General features: G+C 38.6%; 1 protein-coding gene across 1 annotated transcript in view; it reads right to left on the minus strand.

Annotated features, from left to right (window-relative positions):
* The window catches only part of DNAH5 (dynein axonemal heavy chain 5), a 271398-nt gene that overhangs the window by 187213 nt on the left and 60600 nt on the right, over positions 1-23585 (minus strand). The window contains exons 2-12 of the mRNA XM_087443140.1: positions 21283-21417; positions 18892-18976; positions 16334-16494; positions 14391-14612; positions 11566-11703; positions 10666-10842; positions 8940-9053; positions 8128-8235; positions 5689-5811; positions 4914-5129; positions 1743-1850 (exon numbers count right to left, since the gene is read on the minus strand). Coding sequence (XP_087299266.1) covers positions 1743-1850; positions 4914-5129; positions 5689-5811; positions 8128-8235; positions 8940-9053; positions 10666-10842; positions 11566-11703; positions 14391-14612; positions 16334-16494; positions 18892-18976; positions 21283-21417 — 1587 coding nt within the window. The remainder of the gene's footprint in view (positions 1-1742; positions 1851-4913; positions 5130-5688; positions 5812-8127; positions 8236-8939; positions 9054-10665; positions 10843-11565; positions 11704-14390; positions 14613-16333; positions 16495-18891; positions 18977-21282; positions 21418-23585) is intronic.

The raw sequence follows: 23585 nt of genomic DNA on the forward strand, positions 1-23585 counted from the left end.
ATATTTCAATTGTATCACATGTCTGCTTCTGTCTGACTGTGAGCTTCGAGGGCAGATCTACTAAATTTATTTCTGTATTCATAACCCATAGAATAGAAGCCCAATACATAATAGATGTACAATAAAGGCTTGTTTAATTGCAACAAATCTAGTTATTGTTATTTCATTACTCACACATTAGTTCAGCCAATATTCTTCGCTCTCCAATAATATAAAGTGCCATCCCCTAGGCTCTAGACACAAATAGTAATAAATACAATTCCTGCCCTCAAGGTGTTCACCATCTACCTATATCCCACATATAAGCTACTGAAGTACCATGTGATCAGAAACTGCTGGAAAACACAGATGAAGACTTGACACATGAACACTGACCGTGGAGCAGAGAATCAGGATCTGCCACTGTCCATCAATTTCCAACAAGAGATCAAGATCTATTGAGATCAAGTCCTTATGTCTGAATTGGCCCCCAAAAGAGGTCACTGCTTGAATTATTACAGGCACTATATCTTCCCATCAAATGAAAAGTGTCTTATAGCATAATAGTTAAAAACTTGAATTCTGGAGCCAGGCTGCCTGGATTTAATCCCAACTCTACCACTTGTTATCTTTGTGACTTTGGGCAAGTCCCCCAACCTCACTGCACCTTCTTCCTCCTCTGCAAATGAAAATAATAAGAGCACCTGCTTTATAGGTTTATTGTGATGATTAAATGAAGTAATACGTATAACATACTTAGATCAGAACCTAACACAGAGAATTAGCTAGTTTTATTATGATTCTTTTCGCCATTGAACCCACTCCTCCAAAAATGCATCAGAGCCCTTTTTCCCTTGAGGTGTACCAATTTATTTCAAACCAAAAGTTCTGGATAAGAAGTAACAGAATGGCCATTTTCCTTTTATAATCAGAAAGGTACACACTTCGCAACTCACTGGGATAAAAAGAAGTCTGCATGTGAATTATGGTAGACACCTATTGGGTTGTCTCCCCACCTCACCCTCCTTGATGCCCCTCCTCCAACACAAACATTCCCAACCACCCCAGGGGGTCCCATCCCCCTGCTTTTACCACATGACCCCACAGGGTGGGGTTACACCCAGGGTGAGGCACCCCACTAGAACCAGTCAACCCAAACTCTTCCTTGTTTGGAGCTGGGGCTGGTCCTCTGATATGTTCTCAGAAGCTGAGGATAGCCATATGCCACTCATGTGGACTGGAAGTCAAGATGGCTGGTCCTCAGTGAGTAGGAGTAGGGGTAGGGGGTGGGAAAAGGAAGAGAGGAAAGGGTCCAGAGGCTGAGTCAGTCCTGGTGCTGCTGTTTCTAAGGCCAGCTGCAGCCCTGCCTTTGGGATCTGCCAGCCATCGCTGACCATTTGTTTAAGCTATCTCTGGTCATAATCATTGCTATAAAGTAACAAACAAATGGAAACAAATTTCTATATTCTAACAACAGTACGCTTCAACAGAAGATGAAAGTTAATTTTCTAAGAACTAAGATGGAAGACATGCAGAAGTCTGTGATTACAGATCATTATCCAAGGTATATTTATGACCCTTTCATCCATGAAAAAGAGCCTTCAGTTATTAATCTGAAATCACAAAATGCAGGCCGAGGTTGCTCTCAGTCACCTCCATGATGAAGACGCCTCTCCCTTCTGAATGGGTAATGATTAGCAGCATTATACAGACGGAAAAAATAAACACGCTACTGTCAACAGGAATTTTATTATACAACCTACATGTAGGTCATTAGTCTGCTTGCAAAACTCTTCATAATCTTGGTCAAAATCCATTTTCCGCTGGTCTAAGAAATTATAGTCCTTTTTCTTTATAGTGGCAACAATATCCTGAAAAGTTATGAAAGAAATAAGACAATATTTCAATATTCTTGCATTACTTAATTAAAATGACCTTTAAATATAAAACCTGTACAATCATTTTCAAAAAAATCAACTTAAAAGGAGCCTTATTTCTGTAATTACTCACATTGCTTAATGCCTATTACAGGCAGTATAATGTTGCCTACTGCCTTCAAAGAAACCATTTGGAAAGCATTTTCATGAGGTTTCATGTATTTTTAAAGAAAAATAAAAAATAAAAATCACATCTGAAAAGTAAGAAATGTGTATTTCTCTAAAAATTTCTTACTAATCACATCTGACGTAACAAAAAAGAAGCCCAGAGGAGAAGGTACTAGAATATTTTTTATTAAAAAGTTTGTCTTCTCAGAAAGTAAATAAGATGTTAACAGAACACAAACTTAGGAAGAAAATGATTACTTTATAATATCTACAGATGAAATACTATCTTCCAAGCCTCAAATGTCTTAAATAAAATGTCAAACCACAACCTACCATTTAAAGAATCTCTAGAATTAATTGCTTCCTCCTGCCCTGCAAAGCTGCAGTTTGTGACTACAAAAGTACAAATTAGGCAACTTATCTCCTTGCAAATACTATTATCCGAAGTTTTGTTTGCTCTGAATAATGAGCTATAATACTCTATGATCATTCTTAACCGGATTCTAAGCCATTCCCAAACTCGGAGCCCACACTGTTGACAAAGGCATATAATTTTTATGCAGAGTGGTGGCCCTCTTTCCACAATCGTCTCTTCAAAGTCATTTCCATTTAAACATCAGTTCAAATCTCTCAAGAGACAAAAGTGTATAAACTGCATAACTTTGTGAATCAAGTTTACTAGTTAAAACAACCTACTCTTGCATGCTGTATAACTACAAAATGAGTTCTATTTAGAAATTGTATATATAGAAGATGACCCATCATGTTATATGAAATATGGAAAAGCTGCATTACATTTTAATGTGATAATTAAAGAGATCTGGGGACCTTAGAAAATTCTGCTCTATGATTGGACTTAATGGTCACTTAAGAGTAACGAGTTAAGTAAATAAATTGATTAATCGTGACCTCTAAATCAACTAATCAAACTCAACCTACTTAATCATTTACTTGACAGATATTTATTGCACGTCCATTAGGTGCCAGTAAACTCTGAAGATACAGGAATGAACAGAACAAACAAAAAACCCTGCCCTCAGGGAACTTACATCCTGGGCGGGGAAACGGAGTCAGAATGTATGTAAGTCACAAATAAATGAACAGGATAATTTCAGACAGTGATAAAATGAGTAATGTGACATAAAGTGATTGAGAGGAAACAGAGAAAAAGGAAAACTTAATTGAGACAGTCATTTAAATTAACATCTGGAGGCCAAGGAGGAAATAACCATGATGATCCAGGGGCAGAACTTTCCAGAAAAAAAGCTCTGCAAAGCCCTAAGGTGGACTGAACTCACCTGTCCTATGCCTGGAAACCATGGAATAAGGAGAAGAGGAGCAGGTGAAGAGGCAGGAGGGGTGGGAAACGGCTTGATAGCCTTGGAAGGAACCTGAGTTTTATTTCTGTGGACACCACTTTGAGCTTCTAACACTGGTATTAATACACGAAAATCTCCCCTTATGCTTTCATGAACCGTCTACATTTTATCTCACTACCCTCTGGTACATCCATTTTAATCAGTATTTCACTTTAGATTTCAAAGCCATTTCTCTTCCCAGTATTTTTACAGGTTAGAAAAGTCTTTATCTGCATTTAGATGTACAGTTCAACTTCTCATTCAAAAATAAACTCTGAGGGCCCGGCCCAGTGACATAGTGGTTAAGTTCGTGTGCTCCAATTCCGTGGCCCGGGGTTCGCAGGTTCGGATCCGGGGCACAGACCTACGCATAGCTCATCAAGCCACGCTGCAGCAGGTGTCCCACATATAAAGTGGAGGAAGATGGGCACAGATGTTAGCCCGGGCCAATCTTCCTCAGCAAAAAGAGGAGGATTGGCAACAGATGTTAGCTCAGGGCTAATCTTCCTCACCAAAAAATAATTAATTAATTACATAAATAAATAAACTTTGAAATATGTTCCAAAGTTACTTATTCTTTATTAAGAATAGAAAACAAATAATTAAATTCCAAATTAAAAAATAAATGGACATATTCCCTCTTTGTCTTGAAAAACTGTCACTTTCAAAATATAGATTATCCACCTTACAGACTACACACGGCTCACTTAAAACATTTCCTGCTATATAAGAAAGGTCTTTTCTTTTTCTCTTCAAAAATCTGTTGTACTCAGGAAATGAAAAAGACTCCTTATATTGGCCTAAACTGTTAGAATACAAAAACCAATGTGTAGCAATAAATTATATGATCCTTTTCAAATTCAAGTACAAAAAAAATTCAAGTTTTAGTGTCGCTGTCCCCAAACTAAGAAAAAATCGATATATCCCCATTAAGAATTTAAAAACATTTTGTTTGTAAATTGTTTTTTAAAAATCATCAAAATGTTATTAGATCACTGTGCCCACTTTAAAAACTAAGATTAGTCACATATATACCCTTATAAGATAAAGCAGTTAAAAATCAAAATAATTAGGAGCGTTAGAGCTAAAATAAAATCTGGTCCCTTTTATTTTTTAACATGTGTCCAAACAAAACGCTTAGATGTAGAAATAATCAGATGCCACTCAGAACTCAGTATCAACTAGTGCCTAACACATAGTATATGCTTCATTAAGTATTATTTCTTGCATGAATAAATGAAATAATAAGTCATATTTAAACATTTTTGTTGTGCTACTAATGACAATGTTTTTACTAACAATGATTAATTTTAGACCATTGGGAAGTCATTCTCATAACCACGCACCTGGAAAAAACCTATTAGCACCATTACACAATTCTCAAATAAATTTAATTCTTTATTGTTTAAGGGCCATGAGCTTATATTTTACCTTATAGACAATTTCAATCATTCTAACTATAGTTATTTGCATAAAACATTAAAGTTTTGGTTATGGATAAGAGTAGAAACTCAGTTTTCAAGTACAATACCTGGTATTTAGTGACCATGTCTTCCAGCCCTTCAATTTTAGAATCCTGCAGGACTGAATACGTCTTAAAGGCCGTAAAGATGTCTACTATCTTGGCAAGGCGTCGGTGGAAAGTTTCAAATTTTCCAAAAATATACATCTCACTAAATTCAAATTGTTTTTCATTTGGATCTTGTTTAAGCTTTTGTTTTGTCTTATGAAAGCAGTGCTGGTATTCCTTACAATAAAAATCCAAAAATATAAGAAAGGGAACATAATAAAGATACCAACCTTATTCTCTTAAGTGAAGGTGATGTCAAACTTAGGATGGAATTCCAAGCCCGTTCACAGTTTCCTCCCTTAGTATCTACTCACCCATCAGCCTGGAATATCATCTTTTCCCATCCTCCAATCTAGCAAATTTCTAATTATTCATGATGCAACTCAAAGATGCAGCCTCTCCTTCTTGGTCCCACCACGTTAGTAACAGCCTCACTCTAAGTCCATCTCCCCATTTGTCTGTAAGAAGCTTAGGGAAAACTACCTCATTTTAGTCATCTTTGTATCCCTAGTACTTAGTGTGATGTCGGGACATAGTAGGCCCTCAAAGAAGTTAGAATAAGCAAATAAATTTTCTGGAAAGGCTTATTAATACTCAATTTTCTTAACAGTAAAGAATTACTGTTCTTTTGAGCAACAAATAATATGCTAACTGCTAAGTAATTTAAGATGCATTGGCAAAAAAAACATAAAAATAATGAAACATCATCTAAATATCTTATTAGGCTGACCCTTACCTGCTTAAGTTTAATTGCAGATAATATTTTTTCCACAACAACATCCTGTGGCTGGCTCCAGATAGAAGCAGTTCCATTGTTGGTAATATAAGCTTTACATGCAGATATCATCTGATTGGTCACCTGGAATTTTCCAGTAAAATGATGTTATGTACATAAAACAGCCATCAGTTATAAACTGGACTGAGGGGTCCTCTTCTACCTCTCCAGTGTGCACAGTCTGTGAACTCGAGATTTGGGTTTATTTTTTTCTATGACAACTATGACCAAGCACTAACCCTTTTTTTTCTAGCTTTATTGAGGCATAATTGACAAATAAAAATTGTATATATTTAAGGTGTACAACGTGAGGATTTGATATACATGTACATAGTGAAATGATTACCATAATCAAGTCAACACATCCATCATCTCACAGTTACAATTTGTATGTGTGTATATTGAGAAGACTTAATATCTACCTTCTTAGCAACTTTCAAGTATACCGTACAGTACTATTAACTATAGTCGCCATACTGTACATTAGATTCCCAGAACTTATTCGTCTTATAATTGAAAGTTTGTACCCTTTCACCAACATCTCCCATTTCCCCCAAACCCAAGCCCTGGCAACCACCATTCTACCCTATGCTTCTATTCAACTTTTTTAGATTCCAAACATATATTGTCAAAATCATTTGTGAAATCACAGAGTTGGAAGCACCATGGAAAAATCAACAATTCAGGCCGCCTTGTTTATGAAGGATGAATGTCTTAACCACCAAGAAAAGATTCCGTTCCCTACCTAAAAGCTGTTGAATTTCCCCGATCTCTTTAGGTGGCTTGCTCTAACACTTCACTCACAGTTTCTAAGTGCCGTGTAAAGGTCTGTCCACCCTGATCATTTCATGCCACCATGATCTGTAGCAGAAACGTCCAAGGAGAAGGTGACAGAGAAAAGAGTAAAGCTAATGTACGTAACCTCTAATATTTTATTCATCTATCCAAACTTTAAAAAAAAACAGAATTTTCTTGGTGATATTTTAATAAATTAAAAGGAAAATTAAATGACTACTGTATGGAGATTGGATTGGTGGTTACCAGAGGGGAAGGGGGGAGGGTGGAGGGTGAAAGGGATAATTCGGTACATGTGTGTGGTGATGGGTTGTAATTAGTATTTTGGTGGTGAACATGATGTAGTCCATGCAGAAATAGAAGTACAATGATGTACACCTGAAATTTTTGCAATGTTATAAACCAATGTTACTGCAATAAAAAAAAAAAAAAAAAAACATGTGAAGTGCAAAAAAAAAAAAAAATGACTACTGTATGCATGGAATGATGTGATGGCTGGGATTTGCAGTGCAAAGGTCGGGAGTGTGAGTGAAACAAGATTGGCCATGCGTTGACAATTGCTGTATCTGGATGATATATACATGGGAGTTCAGTATACAATTCTCTTTCCTTTTGTACCTGCTTCACAATTTCCATAATGAAATGTTTTTGAAATTTAGGTAAATTGTAGTTTCACAATTTTGTTCACAAACAAGACTTGCAAACAATACGCATGAAACCTAGAGTAATAATGCATATTGACTTTTGAGACTTCTATGCAGGGAATATCCCTCACGACCCTAACATGTAGTTTTAAAGTATGAAGAATTTGGGAAAGGATCTAGAGGATTTCCCTCCTTTCTACTTGAACCTGAGAGCAGAAGGAAGTTTCCCATCGACCTCTCAAGGCTGGATCTTCCTATCATCAGGAACAATCATGCCTCCTACCGCATTAGTTATTCACAACACAAGTCCAGATGAGTTGAAAATGCCTCTATTTTAATACAACACTTAAAATTTTTGCTTGGTAACATATAAGTCATTTACTATTTAGAGACTGCTCAAAATGAGAAAAGCAACAGTGCTCACCATAAACACTTAGGAGTTAGGACATAAACTTTAAACATTGTTATGCTTTTTGGCAGAATCATTACAATTGCTTTATGGATTACTGGAACATTGCAAGTGGCTTTTATTTCCATGATTATTGTTCTAATAACACCAAGTAAACAACTATGGCATCAAATAAATTTGGAACAGTGGCATATAAAATATGGAGATAGCCAATAAAATATATTTTTTCTTAATTAAAATTTACCCAATAGGAATAAAATAACTTGCTAAATAACCTAGGAAAAGAAATTCCAAAAAGAATCTTTTTTCATTTTTATTATATAACACAATATTCATTATAATTATTATTTTGAGAAATAATGCTTCATGATTTGCTAGAATCAGCCTTTCACATAAACTTAATTCTATCTCTATTGAGAGATTAAGCTTTTTTTTTTTAATTGTAGGAAACATGGATATTGGAGTATGTTAATGTGGTAATTTTTAATTATCAAAAAATTGACCATTGGCAAAGAAATATAAGTGACCACGGACTCTACATCATGCACCTACCTTTACAAACAGAGACGTGATCTTCTCAGAGGTGTTATAGTGATGAGAGATACTATAGATCATTTTAATTGCATTGATAAGTGTAGGAATAGCATCAATCATGGATATCTGGAAAACACCACAAACGTTTTCAGGGAAACAAATATCAAATTCAGCAAAATTCTAAGGTCTAATCATTCCATCTTCATTAGAATAAAGTGTAGCTAAGAAATTTTTATTTAAATTTTTTAACTATTATCTAACATTTTACATAAATATATTTAAGGGTAATTTTATTTTTATTGTTTAGTCATATGCAGTTAATGCATGCAGTTAGTACAATGAATGGTTTCAATGCATTAGCTTTCTGTTAATGACAAGGAGGTTGTGTTAACAGTCAATTTTGTAATCAATAAAAGCAGGTACTTCTTAAAGTTAAAAGATTGAAAAAAAAAAAAACCAGCAATGACTCTTCCTAAAGTTCTTCAAGTGTAGTCCAGAATGTCAATTGCAATACTTAATGGAAAGTGGAATATGCAATAAATGTTTTTAAAATATAACATGATATATACATCTTCGATAGATAGACGATAGATAGATAGATAGATAGATAGATAGATAGATAGATAGATAGATAGATAGATAGTAGACAGATAGATAGATACAAATAGATATATAGATGTGTGTATATACATATAATTTTCTTGAGAGTAAAAAGAAGTTTCTAAGACTTTCTCAACAGACCGTAAAATTTACAAACCAAAACTCCACCTCAATTCAGCTAGTATCAAAGGACCATCAGTAGACTAAGGGAGCAGAAATCTTTAACTCACAGGGTCATTGCTGTACAAGGGGTCACAGCACTTTTCAAGTGTGTACAAATATTTGACATTGTCCTTCGCTTCATTAGCTGCATCAGTGATTCGAATATCCGTCTCTCGCCAAGTCTAAGCACAATACAGGAAAGCAATTTTAATGCAATTATTAATAGAGGAACTTCCAAAATAACACCTGCTAAGAGTTACCACAAGTCCCTTGGGTCAGACTTGCAGTTTGTCCTGTGCATCTTGCATAAAACTGAATCCAGACAGGTAAAGTACATTGCCACACTAAAGAGCAATGTAAAATTTTTGACTAAATTTTTAAAGGTTAACTCCTGCAGGCCTTCTCTTATAAAATCTATTCAATAACCAGGACAGAGTATCAAGAGGGCAGCACCTCCCTTTAAACCCACACCTTCTCTCCTCCACTGGCTACTGGATCCACTTTGCACCTCACTCCCATATTTTCTATCTTCCCTGTATTCTAACCTGAACTACCTTTCCCTATCACCCTATACTTTTGTTCATCCATTCATGTAGCAATTATTTATTAACTGATAACCATACGCCAGGACTGTGCTATGAGCCAGGAACTTCAAAATGGAAATATATCTAAAAGTGGGAGAAATAAAAGGAAATGATTTAACACAAGCCAACATGTTCAACTGACTTCATGGAAGTCCTACTGATAATATTTCTGAACTGTAGCACAATGAAATGATTACATCTCTTTGAGCAACGATATAAGGTAAATCCAAAGCACAGTTATTGAAACAAATTACTATTGATTTTTTAAATTATTTTCATAGATTGAAACATCCATGCAAACACTAATGTGTCTTTATGGCACCAATGCTAGGTGTGGTAGGCAGCCTCTACAATGGTCCCCAGTGATTACGAACTCCTAATATTCATGTCCTCGTGTCATCCTCTGCCCTTGATCGTGGGCTGAATCTAGCAATTCACCTCTAATAAACAGAATGTGAGAGAAGTGATGGAATGTCACTTCTGGGATTAGTTTACCAAAAGACCATGGCTTTTATGTTGGGTGCTGTCTTGCACTCTCTGACTTACTCCTTTTAAGAGAAGCCAGCTGCCATGTTGTGAGCTGCCCTATGAAGAGGTCCACGTGGTAAAGAATTGAAAGAAACCTCCAGTCAACTGCCAGCAAGAAATCAGATCCTGCAACAACCACATGAACAACTTGGAAGCAGAGCCTGCCCCAGTTGAGTCTTCAGATGAGCCGACACCCCAACTGCAACCTCATGAGACACGTTGAGTCAGAAGCACCCAGCTAAGCTGCACCCAAATTCCTGACCCAAGACAGTGAGATAATAAATGTTTAAGTTGCTAAGTTTTGTAGTAATTTGTTACAGAGATATAAAACTAATATACTAGGGTTAAAAAAAAATAGGTAAGGTAAGTTTTCATTTTTACTACATCTAGTTGGTCTGAATTCATAATATATATAAAATCATGTTATCATGCTACATCTTAATTACATGCAATGCCCTCTAATAATACATACACATACACATACACCAGCCAACAAATATCTTTAATTCAAAGGCTATTTCCACAGTGTCCAAAATTATAAAAGGACAATATTATCCAATCTTAAAGATTTTTTCATAAAGGTATAATAACATTTTTCTGTTTCTAATTACTCTATGACATGAAAATACACCTACAGAATTTTCATTCCCATTTCATAGCACAAAAAGAAATGGCTGATAACCTTCAGAAGTTTCGACTTAGCAGCAGCGAGCACTGCCAACACAGCCTTCACATCTGGGCTTTTTAATTGATCCAAAAGGTAGTTAAATTTGGATAGTCTTTTTTTCCAGTGCTCCAACTCTGCTCGGGGGCCAAGGTCATCTGCTTCCTTCCGCAGCTGATTGTTTTCAGCAAGGACCTGTAAATGCACAGGAGAACCATGAACCATTGAGTAGAACTAGAGATATGAAAGTTATACATAAGCAAAAAATAAGGAAATAAGTAAATTATGCTATCTGAATAATGATGCTTCAAATGACAACCTTTTACTAACTTAACATGTATCCATTTTTAAAACTTCAACAAAAATGTAGTTGACTTCTAACTGTAAACTACTTACGTAAGGAGCTTGAATGAACTTTTGGAGGACCTGACCTCACCCTTGGCTATTCACTTACTGTATACCTTCAGAGCAATAAAACCTTGGAAAGCTCCCATGCCTTCAGTTGGTTAATTTTCATTGTGCTTACTTTTTGATTAAACGTCCACCTTCACTTAAGACTTTTCTGAAAATACCTTTTTAAAGGTTAAGTCTCAAGCTTCCTTTTAGAGGACACACTGAGTTAGAAAACTCCATGTACTTCTACAGAGGTTCTCACCAAAGTAAATTATACCTTGAGAAAAAAATCGGCAATGTGCAGTCTTCTAGTTATATAAGTATATAAAGTCACTTACATTCACCTCTTAGAATTCTTACTATCTCTTAACTAATGACTATAAATTAAAACCATGTCGAACCTGTCACCTTTTCAGGAACTTGTGGTAAAAATAGGCAAATGGGAATGGCATATGATATACCTTCTTCCATTGGCTTGTTCAGTAATGTGGCATCTGAAACTGATGTTTGGTTTCGGAAAATTACCTGTTCGGTCTGTTTGATCCATACTTTCATATAACCTTCTATTTTTTCCAAAGTCTCAGGGTTATTAGCTAGAGTCAAGTAGTCTAGTGGTTCCTTCAGGGTTTTCAGTTCAAATATGTCACACTTTTGAAGCTTCACCTAATTAAAATGAAAGTTAAATAAATTTAAGTTGATGCTTTTTTAAATACACATACACACACACACTCACATACACTTCTCATTGACCCCTCGGCTTAGAAGGATCTTAAGGGAATCCTCTAGACTAAACTACCCTCTCCCTGAAGAAAGATCCCTGAAAGCATAGTGGGATATAAAATGCCCAATCCTCCCTATGCATTGAGGACACCACTCAACAAGACTGATTCTGAGGTCAAATTTTGGGTAAAAAAAGAAGAATGAGTGAACTAGAGAGAGAGAAAGAGTCATAACATCACAAAATTTGGGAATTAATAGAGAACTTGGAAATTAAAGCACCAACTCATGAAACCAAAGAAAGTGGGGGAGCTTCTAGGAAATTGACTGAGAGGTGGGGTCATTTATAATCTACCACATTCTTTTTTGAAACTAACCAGAGAAAAAAACTCTCATGTCCTTATCCGATAACATTCATACAGTTAGCAAGTTCAATGGCAAACACACAGATTTTTTGGAGGGGGCGCGGGAGGAAGCAGGTAGGGACGGAGATGTGTTGAATTTTGACTTAACAAAGAAATCTGTTGTATTTTTAAACACACATAACACAAAATGGACCTTAATATTTGATAAGGACATTGTCCTGCCGGTAGAGTTGCACCTGGCACTGTGAATCTCTAAATTCAGATCTCAGGCCTGATCCCACTGTACCAACAACAGAGCTAGTATGTTTCTCTCAACTGGTTCAGAACCAGCAGGAAAGGGTATGGCTTTTTGTCACTCAAATGCCGACAGGGCCGACGAGCCACTTCATGAAGCCCGGCTCCTAAGGGCTTCTTGGTAAACCAAGGTAAAACCAAAGAGTGTGCTGGGAGATGTGGAAGGCAGAAGGTGCAGGCTGGGGAGCAGGGGGCGCCAGATGCTGGGTTCATACTCTGCCCCCTTCAAACCAGCAGAGAGAGGCCTGTGGGCTGAGGAATTGGCCCTGCTACCGGGGCCTGCCACAAGGGAACACTGCAGCACCTGGACGGCCCGCTCCAGGTTTCCTGTTTCCTTCACTTGGCTTCCTAATAAAGCCTTGCCAGCTCCGCCCTCTGATGGCCCCCAGTCCTGGTTCCCAAGCCCAGCCTTGCTCAGAAGCTCTATGTCTGCCCCATCCACATGGGGCTCAGAGGCACCGCTCTGTCCTCCCTGATCCTGGCCTTCCCACTCTGTGTTTTTCACTTTGCTGTGCTCTGACAGAGCTCCGAAAACCCACGGGGGCAACCACACACCCTATCCCCCATGCCTTTGCTCATGCTGCCCCCAGCCTAGAAGGACATCCCAGCACGCCTCCACCCCTGCCTCCCCCACGCTGCACCTTCCACCTGCCAGATCCAGAGGACTCCTTGGTTCTACAGGGGAGGGCTCTGGGCTTCATGAAGTGGCACAGCCTTCCTCCTGTGTGGGGATCCATCTCACTTTTATTTTTTTTCGTGAGGAGGACTAGCCCTGAGCTAACATCTGATGCCAATCCTCCCCTTTTTTCTTGAGGAAGATTGGCCCTGGGATGACATCCATGCCAATCTTCCTCTACTTAATATGGGACGCCGCCACAGCATGGCCTAACAAGCGGTGCGTCAGTGCGCGCCCGGGACCCGAACCTGCAAACCCCGGGCCTCCGCAACGGAGCGTGCGCACTTAACTGCTGAGCCACCGGGCCAGCCCCCCACTTTTTTTGTAATACCTCTACTACAATATGAAGTGGAATCACATGACTGCACAGCTTTTTTAGGTGGAATAGCAATTTAATTTGGGTCAACTTGCATTTTAGTATGGCCTGCATCATAGTTAATAGCAAATATAACTCAGATGTTAACTGGAATCATCCTTCCCCTGTCTGGAAAAAATGATTCAACTCCTCCATTCCACATCTTTTAGAAAGCATAATGCCTCCCTCCTTCCCAATATCCCAATAGGTCCCAAAAGGTCTCAGTATCCCCTGGAGAGGGGTGAGTGCTACATTGTCACTGGTATCATGGGATCGATTTCTCTACCTCCCATACATGCCTGATCTGGGCTGTCATCTGTCATGGTTTCACACCCAGCACCCTCTACCCCAAGTAATCATTTACACAGGCTTATTGTAGATAGCACAAATTTTACAGAAGCTAAATCCCACACTTGCCAAATTTATTATTAAAGGCCCTTCGGTCACTACCTCAACCAAAGAACCAGACCCACTCTCTCCGGATATCAATTCCTCTGTGCTTCTCCCTTCTCTTCAGGATTTCCTCCATCTCTACCCACCATCCACCACCCACCATCCATCACACACACACACACACACACACACACACACACACACTCTCTCTCACTCTCTGGTTCCAAATCCCTTTCCTTCTAGAATGCAGAACAATGCCACAAGCATTTCATACTCTTCTCTTTTCAGTCAAACATCCGACATGACTGAGTAAATGCTCCATCATAGCCAACATTTCTTTGGAACCCCTACTGCATTAATCACTACAAACTATAGGAACTTAAATCTAGTCACCACCACATCTTGAGGGGGCAATAAAAATGCCCACAAAATTTTTTCAAGATTTGCAAGGTAGTGGAATTAAGACCATCCAAGAGAAGGATTACACACTTATATGTTGTCTTAGTTCACCATCTGATAATTTTTGAAGGAATAACTTATTCATTCTTACCTTCTCCTTCAAACTCTCCTGTGCGCCCGACAGGACACTCACAAAGCCTTCCAGAGAGCTCAAGAACTCCTGCTGAATGCTGGATGCTTCCTGAAGACCCTCGAGCTCACCCCAACCATGGCTCGTGGCCCTGAGAGCGGGAATGAAGATGTCGGATAGCAAACGTCTCATGCTATTGAGCAGGCCTCCATCTGCGGCGTCTAACATATTAAAGCTCACCTCCTGAAAAACAATTAGGAGATCCTTTATTATAAAAATTATCCTCAGTTGCAACATAGCTACTAAGTCATTTCTGAATGTTGTTAATTAGCCAAATATCCTATGGAAATAAATGAAGACCAATCAAATGAGGAAAGCAAAGGTTATTTTTTCAGAGCTTGCTATAGCAAGGGAGTCGGCCACCATCACAGAGGAGTGGGGAAGATTCAGAGCAGAAAACAGGGAAGGTGTGCCCTGGTTGGAGGCTGTTGGCATGGGGAAGCTGGAGACAGGCTAGCTAGAAAGGGGATATCCTGTGTGATTGGTTAGGGGTACACATTTGGGTTTCTCTGGTTGGTTCCAAGTTGGAAGTGGGGACAAAAATTAAGGAAGCTGTCAGTCATCAATCAAGTCCTGGCCCTTTTAGCCAATTGTTACAGAAATTATTGTTTAGCTTCCTAGCTGGCTTCCTGCAAGTCTGACATAGCAGGCTGGCTACCTGGGTTGTTTATCGTAGATAAGGAGGTTAGTTTCCCAGGTAGGTTGCTGCAGGTTGTTGGTCAAAGTTCTGTTTTTATATATGGTCTGGCCATTGTCCATTTGCATATTCAGTCTCTCAATCCAGAAAATTATTATTGTGACCCCTTGATTAAGACATAAGCTTTATACTATTCTAAATTGCAATCATCAAAATAAAAGCATGAAATAAATAGAACACAGGATGTTTACCAGTTTATTTGGGTGCAGATAATGCACCCACTGAGGGCAGGGGAGACTGGTACAAAAGCACTTTACTCTGAACAAAAAATAAAGTTATATATCCATTTTTATAAATGTTATTTTAAAGGTATGAAATTTGACATTAAGTAAATAACTTATGGGGAACTCTTTTTCAAAGGAAAGACCTCACTTGTTAAGTGCACACACACACATACACATATGCACGTACTTACATAAAATGTTATATCAATTTTTGTTAATTGAATATTAAGTCCTCTTACTCAACAGATTTAAAGGAAACGTCCTCTTAATTGCTTGCTTTAAATGCTTTTAAAAATACTCCTTTGAAAGTAGTTTTACACCAATTTGCAAAGGTACATGCACCCCTGTGTTCATTGCAGCCTTATTCACAATAGCCAAGACTTGGAAGCAACCTAAGTGCCCATCAAGGGACGAATGGATAAAGAAGCTGTGGTATATATACACAATGGAATACTACTCAGCCATAAGAAACGACGAAATCCAGCCATTTGTGACAACATGGATGGACATTGAGGGTATAATGCAAAGTGAAATAAGTCAGAGGGAGAAGGCCAAATACCGTATGATTTCCTTCATTAAGTAGTAGATAATAACAACAATAAACAAACACATAGGGACAGAGATTGGATTGGTGGTTACCAGAGGGGAAGGGGGAGGGTGGAGGGTGAAAGGGATAATTCGGTACATGTGTGTGGTGATGGGTTGTAATTAGTATTTTGGTGGTGAACATGATGTAGTCCATGCAGAAATAGAAGTACAATGATGTACACCTGAAATTTTGCAATGTTATAAACCAATGTTACTGCAATAAAATAAATAAATAAATAAATTAAAAAAAAAAAAAAAGAATTCAAGAAAAAAAAAAAAAAAGTAGTTTTAAATATTTAATGAACACAATGGTTGTCTCCATAGGGAAGGATGTTTTTTGTAGAATTTATGTGGTTTTTGGTAATTCAGGGTAAAGGATTGCTCTTGCCCCTTACCCGATGGATGTTCTCAGAGGTGATAGCTCTGGAAGGGTCGGTCCTGATGAAGAACACACATACCCCCATAAGAGCAACATCTTTTCCCTCGGTCACGAACACCTTAGGCTTTTTAATCTTTCCAGAAATAGGATTTACTCCTCCTGGAGAGCCAAGTTGTCCTACAAATGCAAAAAAATTTTAGTTTCACAAATACTATGTACAGTCCACACGGTCGCCTCTTGGAATGAAGTTTTCTTGTTAAAATATTGTCATGTTGACTCGTCCGTGTGCTCTAGAAGGTCCACCACTAGGACAATCTCTAGCTTGAGCCCTAAGGGGGCCTAAAAGGATCTGTTTGATTTCAGACCACAAGTTCATTTCAAAATTGTTGCTCTAGGAAGAAACAGGAATGGGAGGCACAGGAATAAGAGAGTTTGGTCCAGAGCAGATTCTTGCTGAACCTACAAAAGTCATCTCCAACTGCGCTGGGGCTTCATAGGGGCAGAAAGAGGGGGGGAGGGAGAAGACACCATCTATGGGCATGTGTTGTGTCTCAGGCCCTCTGCCTGGCAACTTGTCTACATTACTAAAACTCATCACAACCCTTAAGGCAGCTGTGACCTCTCCTAAGTCACCCAGCCAACAGGTGGCAGAGCCCAGATCAAAAACCAGCTCTGCCCACAGCACTCCAGCTCTCCGCCTCCCCCTGCTTCCCCTTCTCCGTCACAGTCTGGTTGGCTCTTCAGTATATTGCTGCGTTCAGGATCGTGCAGAGGCAGGACAGCACTGTGATGAATGGCGTGGGCTCTCGAGTCAGACTCCCAGGGCTTCAGTCTCAGGCTTCACTTCCTAGCCATGTGACCCTGCGCAAGTCACGTAATCTTTCTGTGCCAAGGCCCAGAGAATGCCAGGTGCCAGTCAAGCAAAAACTTCCCTGGCACCTCTTACCTCTTGTCCCTGCCCTGCTTCAAGCCTGACACAGTCAGAAACTGTGATTAACACGATGTGGGAAGGGGTAGGGATAAGTTTAGGAAGCAGAGGAGGGCCACATGCTCCTCTCTCGTTGCAAATATCCACCTTCAGAGGCTCCTGCTGTGAGGGAGGGGGTGGAAGAAAGAGGGAGGGCCAGGAGTGAAGAAGATTTCACATTAGATCAGCTAGTTTTGATCAACTGGATATTTTTAATTTCTGAATTGAGACTGTGCTTGTAATTTGAAGCAACCATAGGAATTTTTCTTATCTAAAAATATCCAGGGCCGGCCCGTGGCTTAGCGGTTAAGTGCACACGCTCCGCTGCTGGCGGCCCGGGTTCGGATCCCGGGCGCGCACCGACGCACCGCTTCTCCGGCCATGCTGAGGCCGCGTCCCACATACAGCAACTAGAAGGATGTGCAGCTATGACATACAACTATCTACTGGGGCTTTAAGGGGAAAAAAATAAATAAATAAAATCTTTAAAAAAAAAATAAAAATATCCAGAAAAGTCATGGGATTGTCTGAATTTTAATCCAAAGTCAGAAGAAAAGCTACTCCCACTGAAAAGGTTTAAAGGGAGAGTGGGAAACCAAAACAAACCTGCATTTATGTTTACATCCCATGAACCCTTTTGTTCAATGTAAGGTTTATACACAAAGGCCAACCTCACCCAGTGCCTAGTCCATGGGTGAACCCAACACTTCTTCTGAGCTTAAGGTTTTCAATTGGGGATGAAATTCAAAACTTCTTCTTGTTTTGATTTTTCACTTGAAATATAATGGATTTTCTAGTCACAAAATATCAGATGGATAATTTGGAGAAAATGCCAGTTATTTAGAGTATGCATATATAATTTCCTCAATATTTAAACAAAGAAGCGTAGTCATACTATATGCCAACAGCAACAACTGTTTTCCCTTTCTTCAAAAAGGTCATGAAAGGATGGCATATGATATTTTAATATAATCATAATATATTTATGTCCCTACTTTGGCTTTAAAATTATATGAATCCATGTAAAAGTTGAATGGGACATGCTGGTTTAATCCATACGAAGATTTATGAATTTTTCTTAAGTGAAAATAACTAAACCTGTCATTCAATATTACATATTTGAATCATAGTCAGTAGAAAACAAACATAATGTGATATTCAACTGGAAAACTCATGTTATGCTTATCGGCAACAATTCCAATGTTTCAAAGAAATAGTGCCTATATAGAGAAAAAACAGATGTCCACAAGAACATAACTGCATATGCTAGCACATAACTGCATAGAACGAACTAGCATGTAAGGAAAGGAAGTCTCAAAATGCAACCTACTTTATTATTCCCCAATTATGAGCACAGCCTGAAAAGAAAAACAAAACATCCCAAATAAAGTTAGAACAACCAGGCTAAATACCCACCATTATCTGTCCCCTTTGCTTGAGGTGAAAATAGAACCTGAAAATAGAACCTCACCCACCACACCTCACTGCTCCCCACCTCTCCCACCTCCCAAGGTGAAAGTTCTCACAGTGGCCTTCTGCTTCATGCCATCCTGGGATAAACCTTATAACAACATACGTCTGGGTTACGTCACATCAAATTTGGATACCTGTTTCTGCTACCTCCACGTCCTGATAGTAAAACATGAGGTGACGAAGACCTCCAGCAGCAAAAAGCTGATCAATTCTTTCAATCTGGGAAAAAGGAAAGGCAAGGTAATGACTCTGTTCTGAAGTAGAAACACGTTAATCAGCATTTACTATGATCTTTCTTATTCAGATAGGACTGCATCTAATAAACCGTATAGAAAGAATCTTTTTTTTAACATAAAAACCATGAAAGAATAAATGTTTCACCATAATGAAGATTCAGTTCAAAGAAGTAATTCAATTAATAATAAAAATATTTGCTACACACACACATTTGAAGAGATTGTCCCCCTTTTTTTTTTGCTAATTTCCTAAAGTGTTGAGCTGTTGAAAGCAGACATAAATATAGATGTTTCATTTTCACTCAATTGCAGATCAGAAAGAGAGAACAAACCTTTCAAAACCCAGTCTAACACACTGGAGATAATCACTATTAAAACGCAATAATCACTGAAAACTGCCATGAGAACACACATGACTGCAGAACACTCCATCAAATAGCAACCTGGAAGTCAGTCCCACCCATGAGGTTCCCTGCATCACTAGAAGTCTGTCAACTGGCCTGCTACCAATGCAAGTGCTTCTATAAATAGTTAATAGTACAGTTTTGAATTGAAATGAGAAGAAAAAGGATAAAATCTACACACCCATTAGGATGGCTACTCTCAAAAAAATAGAAAATAACAAATGTTGGCAAGGATGTGGAGAAATTGGAATGCTTGTGTACTGTTGGTGGGAATGTAAAATGGTGCAGCTACTGTGGAAAACAGTATGGTAATTCCTCAAAAAATTGAAAATAGAATTACTACATGATCCAGCTTACTTCCACTTCTGGGTATAGACTCAAAAGAATTGAAAGCAGGATCTCAGAAAGATATTTGTGCACCCATGTTCATAGGAGCATTATTCACAGTAACCAAAAGATGGAAGCAACCCAACTGTTCATCGACAGATGAATGGATTACAAAAATGCGGTATACACATATGATGGAATATTATTCAGCCTTAAAAAGGAGAGAAATTCCAACACGTTACAATATGAATGAAACTTGATGGCATTTTGCTAAGTGAAATAAGACAGTCACAAAAAGACAAATACTGTATGATTCCACTTATATGCTATATCTAAAGTAGTCAAATTCATAGAGACAGAATGTAGAGTGGTGGTTTCCAGGGGCTGGGGGAAGGAGGAATGGAGAGTTGTTGTTTAATGGTATAGAGTTTCAGTTTTGCAAGATAAAAAGAGTTCTGAAGATCGGTTACACAACAATGTCAATGTACTTAACACTACTGAACCATACACTTAAAAATGATTAAGGTAGTAAATTTTATGTGGTGTGTATTTTACCACAATTTAAAATAAAATTTTTTAAAAGGATAAAATCTAGCCCGAAATTTAAGTTTGAAAATGAGCCTCCTTCAATTTCTACCATGTTATACGTAAAACCATCATATATAAGGAAAAGCGAGTTGCTCTGTTTTCTTTGTTACATTTCCTTGATCGAGGGTGCTATGGGGATGAGTAGGACGGACTCATCAAGACTAACTTCCAAGCCAAGAACGTGGTGAAGGAGATACTTCCATCACGGCCAGTATTGAAGCTCCGGGCCCTCTAGCCTTGCTTGCGAGCCTGAGCCAAGACGCTGTCTTTACAACCCCAGGTTCTGACATTCCTGGGTCCTGGATAGGACATAGCAGTTTGACTTGGGCTTCCTACAGTTCAGAAATTTTACTCATTTATTCCACCTGCATTACCCCAAATCCAGATGTCTGAATTGGAAAGTAGGGAAGAGTTAAGCATTTCACCTCTGGAACAATCTCTCCAAGGCTGAATCAGCTGTGTGACCCTCTCTCCCTCTATGCCTCCATTTTTGGGGGATAATATCACCTACCTCCTGATATTATGAAGATTAAACGGGATTATAGATGAAAATCACTTAGAACAGAGACTGACGCATGGTAAATAGTCAATAAATGTTAGCTGTGATGAAGAGGAAAAAGAGGAAGAAAAGGACATTTCTTCAACTCCTGATTGATTCATCCTGTAGTTTAACCATCTGACTGTTATTCACCCTTAATTGTTCCTCTGATTCCTACTAACCCCATGAGAGTGGCACGGTAGGAAGGAACAAAGCCAGCAGAGTGCTGGAGCTGGAGCTGGCTCATACTGGCTCATGACAGCCAACTGATCACAACTCTTCCCAACTTAGCATTTAGTGACACCATGTTGGTAATTTGGAATCAGCCATGACGGGAGTATTTACACCACAGAAACCAGCAAACACTCAAATTAGTGCCAGACCCTCTGTGCCCTCCATAATCCAGTCAGCAAGAACTCAAATGCATCGCACCTGATTCCCCTCAAGAATGGCATCCTCCACTTCAGTTTTGCTCAGGTCCACACAGGAAGCTACAATCGCAAATAAGTAGTCATGCCTACCATCCAAACGTGCCCGCTTGGCTTCCTTCTCTTCCTTCAGTCTTTGCTACAAGAAAGGAACAGAAATCTTATGAAGCAACTGCTATTCTCAAATGGATTCATTTTGTAATAATTTCATACTATCATTGCTTTTTCAAGTCTTGGGTATTCAGATAACAGACAGCTTAATGGTACTAGGTTTTTTTGTACTATCTTCTATTTTTATGAATAATGTTATTTCTATTATGAAAATAAGGTGTGCTCATTGTTTTGAAATTGCATAATACAGATAAGCCAAAAGAAGAAATAAAAATCATCTGCCATCCAGAAAGTATTACTGTTAACATTTTGTTCTAAATCTTTACAGACTTATTTCCATGCATACATAAGCATTCAATAGACACACAAGAAAAGAGATATCCATTTTGTAAACATTCCCTAAGCCACTAAAGTAATATTCTTCTACACTATCTCCTATCTTTATTGTTTGTCTACAGGTTCACATCTGGTCTTAAAATTAATTTCTGAATACCATTGCTCACTTTTTAAATGTTGATTGTTAATTACAATAATAAGGCATGTTCAATGTAACCAGTTAGAAGCCTATCTTTCCATATGTGCTTTGCTCAGACAAACATATGCAAACGTATAGAGATGTGTGTACATCTATATATCATACTATAAAAATTTTTCATGCATTTTCCCTTAATAATACATCACAGACTTCTTTCTAGTTTAATACGGACTATTCCAACCTATGTAATCGCTGCAAAATATTCACAATATGGACGTACCATAATTTATTCAGCCATTATACCATTGGTGAATATTCAACTTCCAATTCATTTCTTGAATTAAGTGTATTATCTTTAATGTCAACCAGTAGTTCCTACTAGGAAGAAAAAAAAAGGCCCCTCTGGCTCCTTTCTTTTATTCAACAAACAGTTATTAAACCCCAAACATGTGCAAGCACTGTAGAGGCAAATGCAATCCAGTGACCTCAAAAGAGTTCACAGCCTGGTTGACAGGGTGTGAGCAGAAAAAGTAAATATGACAGGATGGCATTACGGTTGTTACAGGGGCATCAGATATAGCCAGGGACATTTATGGGTCTTCAGAGAAGAAGCCGAAAGAAGTATTCCCCACTCTAGCCTGGGGCTGAGGAGGGGTAGAGGTAGCAATACAGGCAAACTTTCAGGAAGAGGTGGCTTGAGCCTAGGGTTGAAGGAGAGTTGGCCACACTCTCCTGGGATGGGGTATTTCTGCGCATGTAAAGGCCAAGAGACATAAGAAAGCACAGCACATTCTGGAAACCACAAGGCAGCCAGGATGGCTGAACTAAAAAGGTCTAGAAAGACATGACCGGAAATGAGAAAGAAATCAGATCATAAAATAAATTGTGGACCACATCAGAAAGTTTAAACATTATCTGAAGTCCACGGCAGATCACTGATGAGTTTCAAATCAGGAGAGATGTTTAGTTGTCTGTGCCGCATCAAAAAATCAGTCATTCTGACAGTAGTGTGGAAAGTGGATTGGAGTGATGCAGGCCTGGAAGCAGGAAGGCCAATCTGGTGGGTCATGGTGGCATTCCCAGAGCCTAAGACAGACAAACAATTGGGAACGTGGATCTGGAGCTCAAGGAGAAATTGCATTGCAGATACAGATATAGACGGAGGTTCTCAATCCAGCACAATTGATGTTCTGGGCCAGATGATTCTTGCTGTGGGGGGCAGTGCTATGTACTGGAAGGTGTTTAGCAGCATCTTTGGTTTCTACTTTCTAGATGCCAGTAACTCCCCACCACTGAGTTGTGAGAATAAAAAATGTCTCCAGACACTGCCAAACGTCCCCTATAGGACAAAATCACCCCCTGCTGAGAACCATTGATATGATATAAAATAGGTATGATAGACATAGACGTAGCCAAGATAAAAACTACAATGTAAATTGTATCTTTGGAGGTCGTGCAGCACAGAATCTGCACAATTATGTAATCAGCTCTTTCATCCAGCAGGAGGTATGTACATACTAGTTATTCAATAAATACTTGTCAAATGAATGAGTAAATCAAAGTTTAAACCATGAATGTAAATATGATTTTTTAAGAAAGAAATGGAGAATGAAAAGACAAGAAGGTGAAGAACCTTGGGAAACACTAATATGCCAGCAACAAGGAGGGAAAGAAGAACAAATGGAGTGGGCTGAGGATGAGCGGGCAGCGAGATGAAAAGG

Source organism: Ceratotherium simum, chromosome 18 (assembly GCF_057802395.1).
Source record: "Ceratotherium simum simum isolate JZ-2026a chromosome 18, ASM5780239v1, whole genome shotgun sequence".
Classification (NCBI taxonomy): Eukaryota; Metazoa; Chordata; class Mammalia; order Perissodactyla; family Rhinocerotidae; genus Ceratotherium; species Ceratotherium simum.